The 14,142-nt window shown below is 39.0% G+C and overlaps 1 protein-coding gene across 1 annotated transcript in view; it reads right to left on the reverse strand.

Annotated features, from left to right (window-relative positions):
* The window catches only part of LOC103357515 (plasma membrane calcium-transporting ATPase 2), a gene marked incomplete at its 3' end in the record, with an annotated part of 42,449 nt that overhangs the window by 6,082 nt on the left and 22,225 nt on the right, over nucleotides 1-14,142 (reverse strand). Inside the window, exons 2-8 of the mRNA XM_008282100.1 lie at nucleotides 12,779-12,979; nucleotides 9,363-9,620; nucleotides 8,775-8,900; nucleotides 7,265-7,390; nucleotides 6,767-6,799; nucleotides 4,480-4,572; nucleotides 1,283-1,324 (exon numbers count right to left, since the gene is read on the reverse strand). Of these exons, the coding sequence (XP_008280322.1) occupies nucleotides 1,283-1,324; nucleotides 4,480-4,572; nucleotides 6,767-6,799; nucleotides 7,265-7,390; nucleotides 8,775-8,900; nucleotides 9,363-9,620; nucleotides 12,779-12,979 (879 nt within the window). The remainder of the gene's footprint in view (nucleotides 1-1,282; nucleotides 1,325-4,479; nucleotides 4,573-6,766; nucleotides 6,800-7,264; nucleotides 7,391-8,774; nucleotides 8,901-9,362; nucleotides 9,621-12,778; nucleotides 12,980-14,142) is intronic.

Consider the following 14,142-nt stretch of genomic DNA (forward strand, 5'->3'; position numbering starts at 1 on the left):
CACTTCTCTGTTAATGTAACCCATTACCAAGAATCATTTCTGCCCAATTTCCCAATCACAATGAAGCATACGTTTGGCGGTCATGAGAAACCTTTTAATGTTACTGTTATAATCTTTGGTGGTTCATTTTGGGTTTTTTTCCACCCTCATGACACACGACAGAACCTTTCATCTGTATCCGGCTTATGCAGCAGAGGAGCAATACTTGAAATTAAAACGAGTTACATCTGAATTCTACATATTAATAAAGACGGTGTAAAGACTTTTTATTTACCCCTTTACTTTGAGGATACTTTGACTTTTTCATGTTTAGTTGGTTGTTTTATCTGAATATGCTCTTGTTTTGAAAAAGGAAAAGCATTTTGACATCAATGCTTAAACTTATACAGACTTGTAGATATACTCATAGACTTGTTAGTTAAATAAATGCATTACAAGGGACCAGTTGCACAGCATAAATCAATTAGTGGCTTTTAAGAAAATGTATATATGTTAACCATTGTTTTGTAGTGCTTCGAAGATTTTAAAAAATCTGTCCTTTTTTTCTGTTCTATAATTAGGACACATTACATGTATTAAAGACATTGCCTTTTTAACCTTGAATGTGCATCTTTAATTATGCATAGATAACTAACAAATATAAGCATTACTAAGCATACAGGGCACCAAATAAATGTCACAGTATCTCTGTAAGGCCACAACAATTTACGTCAGGTTGCAAGCAGGAAAACTTCATGAAACAGTGGAAAGGGTAAGGAGAGTCCTAAGAGAACAGTTTTGGGTATTTCTGGAGAAGAGGCGACCAGAGTGAGGCAGACACAGGGAAGCTGAGGGTTGCTGTTCTCTCAGAAACAACAAGACGAGTCAACAACAAAACAGGAACAACAACAACAACAACAACAGAACAACAGACCAGGGACAACACGTCAGTGACAGACAGTGAGAAAGTGAAGAAAGGGAGAGGATTTTCTAACCTAATGTGACTGTGGGTAAAACCTGGGTCAAATCAAAACTTGAATTCCTCCTAATACACACAGATTGACTAAAGACAGCGACAGACTTTTGCAAAATCCTGGGAATCTGTTCTGAATTAGTACTGCACAACCCCTTGAGAGTGGCTGAAATAAATACAGAAACATTGGATTTTCCACCTGCGTTTGACCCAGAGCTTACACCACACACCATAAAAGGGAAAAAAAGATGAGAAGGAGGAGGAGGAGGAGGAGGAGGAGGGAGACGAGGAGGCAGGGGAGGAGAGATGTGAAAGATATGGTTTGGTTACCTTTAATCTGGTTGCTCTCCATATTGCCATCTTGCATTTTACCTATGATGGAGACATACAAGACAATAACAACAAAAATAACCAAGGCAGACAGGTCAACAAATTATCACCACAGAGACGACACAAACAGTGAGAACCAAAAATCACAAACAGGGAGACAGGAAAATGACTTTTAATACAACATCTCTGTGACAGTCACATAGAAAGGCTTGTGATTCGTAAGTGATGTTATGTAACTTGTAGCTACATCCACTGGCAAGGACTTCATAAAACAAAAATCAATTGTGCTATTCTAACTGTAATCACAGACACAGTGCAGTGTGCAGATGTTCTTGTAATGATGCTGAAGGACCGGAAGTTGTAATAGACTTGCAAACAATCCGGTAATTAAAACAATTAACAGGCTTTTCTGAAACAAAAAATTGAAAAAACCATTTGACAAAAAAATGTGCGACATAACGTTGTGCTCGACATGAAAAACTGCATACTTTCTTGTTTGATGTTCAGTATTGTCCTGAATGACATACCCACTACAAGCACAGGTGCTGTAGCTCCGCACACAGTATCAACAATATGAGTCAAATCATCAGGTTATAAGATGAGGATATAAGACGAACAGCAAATACAGCATTACACTGAACGCTGACAGGGAGGGAGGGCACGTCACAAACACACACGTATAAGAGACAGCATGCACAAGAGGAAAGCTCAGAAAGCACATGCAAGATCACACATTTAGAGGGAAGCAGACTGGAGATGTAAACAATACAGAGAGAGAGAGAGAGAGAGAGAGAGAGAGAGAGCCTGAAGGAAAGCCTCCCACATGGTGAAGTTACATAAGAACAAGTGGAGAAAAATCGAAAAGTAAGTTCGGGGACAGTGAATTTATTATACTGTTGGTTTCTGCTCAAAAGGAGTAAACTTGTTTGAATGTGCAATTCAAACTAACAACACAGTTGGACTTACACACACATATAAATCTATCTATCTATCTGTCCATCTATCTATCTGTTTATCTATCAAGGGTGCAAGATACATGTATCTGTATCGAACCGTTCCATACAGTGGTCTCGATTCAGTACGCCCTATTAATTGAACAATACGCAATTTCTTTTTTTTTTTTTAATCAACTTCTGACGAGGCGCTCTGTGCTGACCTCAGTGGTTCTGCACTCCACTTCTCCGGGCTGCATTGTCCAGTGCAGATCCACTGAGAGCGCACGTCTCCCACACTCATTCAGTCCAAGTTACTGAGACAGAGGCTACATGCGAGGCTAGCTCATTGCAACGTGGCTAATGATTTAACGGAAGCTGAAGATCCTCCGTCGTCCTTCAGATCTCGCATCTGGGACTACTTTGGTTTTCGTGTTAAGCATGACCCTGATGTCGGGGACAAAAATACAGCAGTATGTTGCAAGTGTAACACGATGCTAAACTACGTCAGTGGAAATACAACAAACATGAACACGCATTTACGCTGACATCACCGCGGTATGAAAACAAGTGGAACCAGACAAAACCAACAAGCAGCACACATAGTACAAACTATATCCGAGTCATTTAGACAACCATCAGCGCTCCAGAAGATGAGCGAGCTGTAGCTCCATCAGAGAGTGATTTAATTTTTCATAAACAAGTATAAGAAGGCAAGGAAATTTCTCTTCTATGTATCGAAAAAGTATCGAATCGTGACAAAAACATATCGAACTGAACCTTCAATACATATATCCTATATATCATATATATAAATATATAGATATAGATATATAGATATATAGATATATCGTTTTAAGCTGAATTAGAATACGTCTAACTCTTGTAAAGAGACTTGTACCTTCAAACCAAATATACACACACTCTTCACAAAATAAGACATTATATTAAGAAATCATACATAATACACCTCAGTGTTGATCCCATTACCTTCCTATACTGTAAATACATAGATATGCACTTTTTGTTCAATGGCACTTATCCAGATTGTTTTCTCCTGACTAGATCCTTGCTTGTGTTGTATCTGCTCTCAGATGTACGTCGCTTTGGATAAAAGCATCTGCTAAGTGAAATTGTAGAATTGTGTCGGTGGACCAGAAATTGTACAAAATCGGTCTTTCAGGGCTTCGTACATAAATGTCACTGAGAAAATTATTCAGGTAGGGCTGGAGGAGCAGCAGACAAGAGGCGGCTCATTTCACCTCCACTTCCACATTAACCGGGTCCCTGGAGTCACAGTAAAGCTGAAGATGACAAATCACTCTGTTCCAGCCCAGAACAGTACAAGGTCACCATTACAGCGCAAATCACGCCCCTCCTGCCTCTCCTGCCTTGAGTACAAACACTTTCGGGGCTGCTCTCCAAGGAGGCAAAGATAAGAGAGAAGCTAGTGCAACAATGAATGAAGTTAATCTTTTTGCATCTTGTCCAGCTAACACAGAAATAGAGGATTTGCACTAAGTGATCTCAGAGGACACCCAACAAGAGGAGATGGCCCCAAAGAAGGATTTGGCCACCACTCACCAATCAGCTAATGTCTTCTATCCAGTCAGAAATCTAGATTAATATAATTACAACTGTATTCATTGTAATTACAAGACCAAAATATAGCCCAAAAGCACCATTTAGAAAGAAACCACTCTACATTTTGAAAAGTACGGTCATCCAACGAGAGGAGATTGATATCAGTTGGCTGAACTTAGCTCTATTGATCTGTTTCTTGAAAAATTCTTTACTTCCAACAATGTCAAAAGATTCCTCTAAAGACACCCCAGTTTGAATGTTGAAGGGCTTTACAAATGCTATCTTCACAAAAAGTTTCACTGCTGTTTACTATCACAGACACCGAATGAAGGACAGTATCATATTAGTTTTGGTTTTAGTTTAAAGATCCATAAAAAACAATCCCCAATCATATCAAATGGTTCCATGGCAGCTGTCTACTACGTACATTACAAGCATTACAAGGCAAAAGACAGAATTATGGGGAAGAACAAGGAACACAAGACTCATTTTCTACAACTAAAGTAGGCATGCACTGACAGCATGGATACAAAAAAGGTCCAAAATACAACTGAGACAGAAGGCACAAACAGAGCAGGAGGTGAACACCCACGGTAGGAGGCAGTTGGAGAATGGAGAAGGTAGGAGGAATCAAAAGTCACAACAGAAAGAGGTCACAGATCAGAGGTTTTGTCAACCTACCATTAATTAGGCTGGCACTGCCTGGGGCATTAATGCCTGCAGCCCCATCCGTGGCTATAGTTGCGATGGGGTGGATAGGGGGATGGGAGCAGTCTAGCCAGTAACAATGAGGGCCGAACACGAATGAACAAACACACACACACACACACACACACCCACACACACACACACACACACACACCCGCACGTGCATACACAAGACAGTGAACAGAAATAACATGGTTATAGCACATTTAAGAGATTCAGCATATGTAGATTGTATGTAAAGACTGTGATCAGTGTGGATTATAATGTGTGTCTGCAAATGAAATTGTTATTATTTTATGTCCAACTAGTGTGATGCACTAGAAGTAGGAGGTTTAGTAAAAACGTCACTAAACAAACACGTTTTACAGTGGACAGACATGAAACATGAATGAATCTGAACATAACATGTAGAAAACAATTTAATAGAAAGTGAAAGCTACACACATGATTTAAGAAAAGTTCTCAGTTTGAGAATAGTGTGTGTGCTGTATATTATATATATTATCCTGTCAGTACCATAGCTCTTGTATTTTACTTCTGTCAGATCATGTTTCGGTCTTGATTGTGTTTTGACTGCATATATTGTCAATTCTGACTTTCATTTTTGGCAATGTGAAGTTTATTTCAACCATGTTATTCATGTAATATCGTTTAGCATCACAAAATCATAATTTGCGCCAACAACCTAAAAAAAAAAAAAAAAAGCTCAAAAGTGTTGCATAATCAATCTCAAATTAAACTCCCCAATGCAAAATGAACAAAACATAAGAGGGATCTAGTTATTAGGCAGGGAAATACACATGTGCCAACCAGTTAGGTGGATGAACTTTGACATTGTAAATATGAAAAAGTGTCACTGTTTTCACCTTAACCTTGTAGCTATAGTTAGTCTTACAGTTGTTTTGAAAACTTGAGTGGGATTTTTGCTGAGGGTTTTCTTTTCTTTCTTTTTTTTGTGTCTCCTGACAAAGCGACATAAACCATAAATACTCGACAAAGGAAATTTAGTCAGTGGGGTCAGTAATGATGTTTTTGTGTCCTTTTGGTTTTTGCGGCCAGAGTTCACCGTTAACACACGCTGACTTGTAACTGAAAGCTTTATCACAACTCTACACTTCATTTATCATCTAACTGAAAGGCAATTCCTGCTTTGAATAACACACCACCTTAAAATTTTGGTGTAAAATGTTTGCAATCACGAGCGGTGCTTTGTCAGCAAATCCATCTGTTTAAATCCAACATCTGGCTAATGTGAGCCTTTAAAAAGTGTCAGTTGCCTAAATGTTACTGTCATCTCAACAAGTTACATAGCGGTGAAATTGTGAAAATACCAATCTGAAAAAAAACGTGCAACTTTAAATCAAGGATCACAAATGATCAGTTTTGTATTGGCTTAAAGGGATTTTCACTGAAAGACAGTTCAAAGTAAATTTGAATATGATTCTGTGTTAAACTGAACAGTTTGTTATTCATGGATCAGACACCAGGGATTATTTTCTGATCACATCAAATAAAACTAAAAAAATACTTCATTTTACCACTGTGACACAGCCAAAATCATGTTATTTCGGCACTGCAATTATAGAACAAGTAAAATCAGGAAGACAAATAGTATCTGTGGGTTTTCAAATCAGAGGAAGGTCTCAGAAGATGACAGTGATTATTGCTATCTCTTACACAATGGAAAATCTGAAACAGCACTCAAGTAAAATGCTTCAAGACATACATTTTCCATGCAAGCTACTCTAGTATCTGCTCATTTAAAAACACTACTAATGTTAAAATATTCATAGATACATATGTACAATGTAAAAATAACATCTTACAAAAGCTTACAGTGTCTACTTTACTGTCTACTGCTGGTACATGTGCTGTACACCTGCAAGGCGGTCGCTCTCATGTCATTGTTCTGTAATACAGCAATGAGATGAGTCTGACAGGCTACTTTTATTTATGGCATTCAACATGTACATGAAACAGCGCTAATGTTGGATGCTAGCTAGTTAGTTTGATGAGTGCAGTGCCAGTTACGGGGAGAGGGAAGAACTATGCATCGTGAAATGTGTCATCTGTCAGCACTTAAAAAGATGCGGTGTTGTAATTATGAAGCTTCTCTTTTTAAGTGAGGATTTCAGCTAGAGCAAGGGTGCTTCAGGAAAGGGGGGTGAATATTAACGGTGGTTTACTGGGAATCACTTGGGGTTAAAGAGGAAAAGGATCAAGTACCACTCCCAGGGGTCAGAGAAAGGTGATACTCTACCTGTGTTCTGGTGTCCGTCTTCCACTGCCCCTCCTTCGAGGCGAATTTGGAACGATAAGAGAGTAATGACAATGATGCACCTGAACCCACAGAACCTGGATACTGCAGCTCACAACTATACCACCAACACTCATCATGTATAGTATTTATACACATTCAGCTTAGGGTCAGGTACTGCACTACAAATACCTACAAAGGTTTATACAGACACTAAACAGGTGGACATTCGTTCATTTGTACGTTTATTGTTTAGAACCCTTCTGATAACAAGGACAGTTAAAAAAAACACTGATATTATGCAATGAGTGCACACAGACTTTAAGCACAAAAGGTAAAGACAAAAGCTCGCTTTCAAGGGTACGTTGCTGGGCAACACTGGCAAAAAAAACAACAACAACAAAAAAAACAAATGACCTCAGTATTCCTGAAGAAAGTGCAGGAAATTTTTACAGACCATGTTGTATGGATAAAAACTATTTTAGGACATCATGATCTTACCTTTCTTTTCTTTCTTCTCCTCTTCCTCCACACCAGCCCCCAGCAGGGTGAAGATGATTCCAGTCTGAGAATTGACACCGACAGCAGTCACCACCATGCGCCCTGACCCCTCCATTACATGGGTCCCTGAAGACAGAGCAGCACACTGTTATAATAAGCTACTACAGATAGATTAGATATTTCCAACGTCTGCTATTCCTGCAATGAGTGTGCAATGAGCATTTGTATTACTAAAATCTGAGTGAAACTATGATCTCCACCCAATTCTGGAGCCTCCATCTCATCAGACTTTGACAGACCAGGGAAGCACACGTTACAGATTTTGTAATACAGATTTATAGCCATAATACTGTGTTCATAGGAAACTGATATTTTGTGCAGAGTGAGTATATTCATTTTCAAATTTTAGAGTAGCCACAACGTTCATACTAGCAGCACATTTCTATTGCAAGAAGAACTAGAAGTGACCTGGTCAAACAAGAACATTCACCTATTGAAGGAACTGGGTATGTTAATTGTGGCTGGCCTGCTGCACTGACCTAAAACTGGAGGACTGCTGTATATTTCAAAAGGGTTTCACTTTCAGAAAACCTTCGAAACATTATTAAAGCCAAAAGTCAGTACTGAACCTCATTTGCAGTTTTAAATCGAATGTACTCTAGTGAAGAGCTGGAAGCTGGAAAAATGTGTCATTGTATAAATGTGTGCAAACTATTGAATGAATTAGACTTCTGTGTATATATAGTATATATAGCATATATTGTGTATACACACACACACGCACACACACACACACATTGAAAATCATTAACCTTTGGGAGAGCAAGTCAATGTGGGTGAATATTAGGCTAATTAAGGAAGGCAGCAAAAAGGCACAAAGCTAATTATCCACAGGAAAAAATACTCAGATGTGAAATCAGATTAACCCACATTTCTGTTATCAGTGATATTCATTTCTAAGAACCACAACTGCTAATTCTGGTTTCTCTGCAGCAGCAAATACCAAACCAATGAAGAGGAGCACTGCATTAAAAAAGTGTCTTTCAGGCTGTCGCCGGTGTCTTCTGCCTTAATACTCACATTGCAGTTAACACGTTTTGTGCCTTCTCTCTAAAAAAGTGACGTGACGATGAGTTACTGTATAATTCATCAGATCTTATTCACAACAGATTTAGTTTAAAAAAAAGCTCATCAAATGATTAACAGCATGCAAACCTTAGTAATAACACAACTTGAAATATTTCTCTAAGGCTTTGATGGGGAAGGTCAACATTATTTTTGTTTGTGTATAAAAAAGCATCAATATTAGCCACTTAATAAAACATTAGAAATCTGTATTTCTGTCATTTATTACATTGGGGTTGTAATTGCAACAAATCAACCTATTTCATTTACCTATTATCAGTATTGATGCAGGACAGGAGCTGCTTAATTATTCGTCTGTACTTTACAAATCAACATGCAGTAAAACATGAGCGTTACAAACATCATATACCAACCAGACACATACCAGATAACAGCATGGGGTCCTTGTCTGCAGACTTCTTGACGTGGTCAGACTCTCCGGTCAATGATGACTCATCAATCTTCAGGTCGTTGCCTTGGATCAACACTCCATCAGCAGGAAGCAGATCACCTGCAACAACGCACAATGAAATAGTTAGAATAACTCCAAAGATTCATTCAAGGCCTACTGTAATGTAGACTAGACTATGACCACTGTGGTATATTCTTCGCACATGATGGAGTTAGGGGGAGGATGTGCATGTGTAGCTCTGTGTATGGGTTTGTCTGCAGCTAATTAATTGCTCTACTGCAGCTTAAATATATTTAATTGCTTAAGGTGGACTTCATAACTGTAATCCCTTTCTGGAAATGAAGTGCTAGTCTAGTTTCAGCTTATGAACCATGAAAATTACTTTATACAGAACAATGGATGAGGCTGTCCAGACATTCAGTGGACACGTCTGACCAAGCTGAACCCATCAAAATACGCTTGGACATTTGGTCAATTTTGTTCTGTAATTACTGTCCAGACCAGGGAACAAATAACCGTCTAATCTTTTTAAAATTTTGACGCCTGTCTCCTCTCGCTTACCATATTTGATCTGCGCGATGTCTCCCACTACTATGTCGGCCACAGGCAGCTGTATGACCTGGCTCCCGCGGACCACCTGGAACTTCTGCTCCTGTTCAATGCGACTCTGCAGTCCACGAAACTGCTTCTCCTTGGACCAGTCGTTGAAGGCCGTCACCAGCACCACGCATACTACGGACAACAGGATGGCGGCGCCTTCAATCCAGCCAGCATCTGCCTCACCCTCGTCCTCTACTCCACCTGCCGCCGCGCCACAGGCTGTAGAACAGGAAGAAGAAGAGGTCAAATATTTGTGTTGTATATTTGCAGGCACCCTTTGTCTTCATACGTGCGACTACAGAATTCTGTCTGCTGGATGTCAACATACAATTTTTGTTAGTGACAGAAAGTGACAAAGTCAGAGCCAAGATGGCATTAAACATTCAATCAGTACATATTTTACATTTAAATAAAAATCTTTTAGATGCACATGTGCAATCCCTCAGCCTATGTAGAATGCGTGAAATAAAAAAATAAAAAAAAGAAGACAACTCTGAAATGAAATGAACTCTAGCGGGTATAACCTGAAGTGATTTCACTTCTCCTCAACTGTATTCATTTGCTCTACTTCAAATGAAGCTCTGCAGTCTGCTGGCTGTTCACTGTCAGACAGGGTATATTTGGGAGTGAAACAAGGCCTATTCCCAGTCCTCCATGTAATTCTCTGGGAGCTATCTACATTCCTGACTAACTGACATCAAAAGCCCACAGTGGAGTGATTTGCTTTGGACTGTAAAATACTTCTTGCTCACAAGGGAACTAACAAAGACCCCATGTTAGACACATTCCCTATACAGGAACTGATTTAAACAAGAACTAGAACTCAAAAAATAATTTGCGCCTACAGGTTAATTGCAAAGTGTCTCTACTCAGTATAAGTTTCATGAAGTACAGACACTGTATTCAGTTAGAGAAGACATCTTCCTTGATCCAGTACCAGTGCACATATACAGGATGCACTCATGCATTCATGTATGTTTTAGCTAAGTGACATATTTAGGTAAACCAAACTAAATGATTTTATTATTGCTGTTGTTTTGACACTGTGCTGTACAATGCTAAGATTTCCATGATTTTAAATCATGACAGCACATACAGATTCACATGACTGTGCCAAGTAAAGAAATCAAAACTAAAATGTGACAGTGCAGTAGACGTTATGCTTCTGGCTTAGTGTAATGGAATGAGTTTAATCTGTCGTGCTCACTCACTGCACTACATGAACAGTTATACAGCGAGCATAGTAGCTGTCCATGGTCCTGATCGTACAGTCTTCAGTATCCAGACATGTCAGTGTCTCTCACAGACAGAAACACACAATCCCTCTGCACAGCTGTAGCTGTCCATAGTGCTGAAATGTCAACAAAAGCACCAAATATTATAACAAATGCTGCTGATTGAGAAACTTTAATAAAAGGGTAGTAAGTAAATGAATAAATACATGTCTATAAGCTTCAGGGAGACTTTAATATTAGTTTTGTATTGTTCACAGTTGTGTTTAGCTGCATGTTGCGTACTTAGCAAAGACATACTTCAGAGCCTCTTCATTCTACTGTTGCCAAGCTGTTTCATATGTAAATGAAAATTAAGTCAACCCACCAGCTTCTATTTCTGGACCATTGAGCTTTTCTTGACCTATTAATAAACACAACTGCAGTGAGAGATGACTGCATGTGTGTGGACGGTGAGTGTGGGGGTCTTAGTTCATTATTTCTTACTTTCATCTGTCGTAGAGCTGGACAAATATATCAGAGAACAATATTATTAGCTCATATTTGCTTATCACAGAATTTTGGTTATTTTTCTCCTGCATTGAATTTAAAATATTTTTAGTGCATAAATGTTTTGTGCATGTTATTGTTGTTTCCATAGAATATCTTTAAAATTACTGTTACTTTTTAGGTCGAACTTCTTTTATTTAGTCAAAACAGGATTTTGTTTTTGTTTCTTTTGTATAAAAAACTCTTTGTCTGTAACCTTGATTAGGAGACAGTAAAGTCAGCTGTAAAACATCCTACCGTAGCGCATATCTTTGTCACAGCTGTTAAAAAATAAAAATTTGAAGGATCATTGCCAGACAGTCTGATGATTTGTATACAGGACTATTGGTGGATATCAACTTAAATACCACCCTTGTTGTTACTTTGTCTTTTTATGGGTCAGAAAAGTAAGCAGCATTAGGTGGTCACTTGTTTCTGCACAAAATGTCCTTCCATTCCTTTGGTTTCTGTCTTTCTTCGACAACACACAAACACAACTGTTTTTCTGAATAAGGTGACTCAAAGTGCTTCACATTCAGATCTTTCTAATATGCTTTGCTTTTCATATCTATTTATAACTGCTGTGGTTTCATTCATATGCATTCAGATGCGAGAAAAGACTTGCACATTGGCACCTTCTTTTTGCTGCAAGTTAAAGGGAACCTTGATTATGTATCTGCAGATGGACTCGGTTATTAGCATTATGATGCCTCTGGCATTTCTCTGCTTTATTTGGACTCAGTGATGCAGGCAGCTAATTCACAAAATCATACAGCTTGAAAGACGCAAAGGAAAGAGGCGAGTGTGTAGGTAGGAGTACTGTTTATAACTGAAGATCACATTTTATGTAATTTACTACGTAACTATTTGCCTAATTGAGTAGATCGTCTCTACTAAATTCTGCGCCACTAAACTATGTATTGACTCTGAAATTATTTGATGAACTTAACTTTGTAGTTAAGAAGGTGGTAACTGCTTCCTCTTTCTCTGGTATTTCCAGCTTTATGAGAGTTTTAAACCCCCTAAAATGATGACTGGCCCCTTTGGCAGGGTAACCGAATTCCATTACTGTGATAACACTGGGAGCAATGACTGATGCCGTTGACTCAGCACCTCGTTATGGTCTCTGTCTTCATTTCCTGTTTCACAGCTCACAGGGCTGATGTATGGGCCCTGGGAGCTCAAGGTTATTTCTCTACTCAACACTTCATTAACCTTCCCAGTACCTTTCATACACACATTTAACACAGCCACGATGCACACAGATGCATGCACACCAACACACACAAATGCACATATGAAAAAAAAAAGTAGCCCTATGCTCAATGAATCACTTGACCTCTTGAGGCAAGTCACAAACAAAGTGTGGCCTGCCTTGCAAATTAAAAAAGTGTGAACACATACATGTTGGCATAAGTGTGTCAGTGAGGGGTAGTCATGTTAAGAGGAAGTGATGTCAGTGGGTCAGCGCAATTATAGCCCTATTTCTGCGCACTGCAATAGCGGAGATGGCGCAGATAATAGCGTGTGTGTTTGCGTGTCTATCTCAGGACCTCACGACGAATTACAGAGAGCAGATTCTGCAGAAAGTGATGTCACGGGAGCTGCTTCACTCACACTCTCCACTGCTCTCTCCGGGAGGGTGGTAGAAGGAGAGGCCCAGGGAGATCAGGGCAGCAATCTCCAGGATGATGAGTGTGACGTCCTGCAGGGCCTCCCATACCAGCTGCAGGAAGGTTTTTGGCTTTTTTGGAGGTATCAGGTTTTTACCAAATATTTCTTTTCTCTTGTCCAGGTCAGTTTGGGCACCTGCAAGACCTGAGGGACACAGAAAGAGAGAAAAATTAGATATACTGATAGCACAGCACATCATGATGCAATACGCTTTACATTGTTGTATGGTTGACATTATAGTCACACACAGCAATCTGACTTAATTTTATATTTGATTCAAGAAAAATCAGAAGCAACCCCCCCGAAACAACAAGTGTTTAAATTCCCAGCTGAAAAATGAAAACATCCTTTTATAGTTTCTGAGATTTTTTAGTGTTAAAAGCACCAAACTGAAGCCAGTTTTGTAACTGATCTTTTTTCTGATTTCCTATTTTCTGCTTTTCTTCTTTCTCACTCTCAAACCACACAAAACCATCTCTAATTACCAGTTTGAGTCATGGTGGGCCACAGCTCTACATTCCTTATATAATTCTGTTCAAGAGATGAGGGCCTTATGCTTTGACCTCATCCACCTCCTCATACACCATGAACTATTGCACATAAATATCTTTTGCTCTTTTGTGTGAAGAACTTCTTACTGGCTTGAGGCACAATTTACTTTTAGAATACTGCCCAGAAAATAAATAATTTTCATACAGGAGGTTAATTGCATCAAATGCAGTGTTTTTGGCAGGAGCTATGGTGATTTTGTGATCCAAATAAAATGGCTGACTTAGAATAACAAAACATTATGTTCTGTGTATGCGGTGCCTTTTGTTCAACAATACTTTCAACGAGGACATCATTTAGGGTTGGTTTATTCTCCTAGAGTTTAGTACACACCTCGGCCTTGGGGTCACATTTCTGCACGTTTTCAGTAAAGCACAGAAAACGTTTTGCAAATGAAAACACCCTCATCGAGTGCCTCAGTGACCACAATTCAACAGTTAAACCAATGAAATGTGGCATACAGTCAATGAGGGAAGATAAATTGACTTGTGATGTATACACTCTCAGGTATAAAATTAATCAAATAAACATAGACATTGAGACAAGTGCAACCTATTCATAATTAATTTAAATGTACCAATTCAACCAGCAGTGCAGTTTTGGCTATATAGAATTACTAAACTTTCTCTTTTAGTCAACACTGAGGAGACCGGAATGTTTTTTGAATATGCTAATAAATTGCAGCTGAATAAAGTTTAGTGTGAGCTCCACATGGTGCCAGGTCAACTGACCCATACGAATAGAGAAGCTGCAGGTTC

This window comes from Stegastes partitus, unplaced genomic scaffold (genome assembly GCF_000690725.1).
Source record: "Stegastes partitus isolate 25-593 unplaced genomic scaffold, Stegastes_partitus-1.0.2 Scaffold257, whole genome shotgun sequence".
Classification (NCBI taxonomy): domain Eukaryota; kingdom Metazoa; phylum Chordata; class Actinopteri; family Pomacentridae; genus Stegastes; species Stegastes partitus.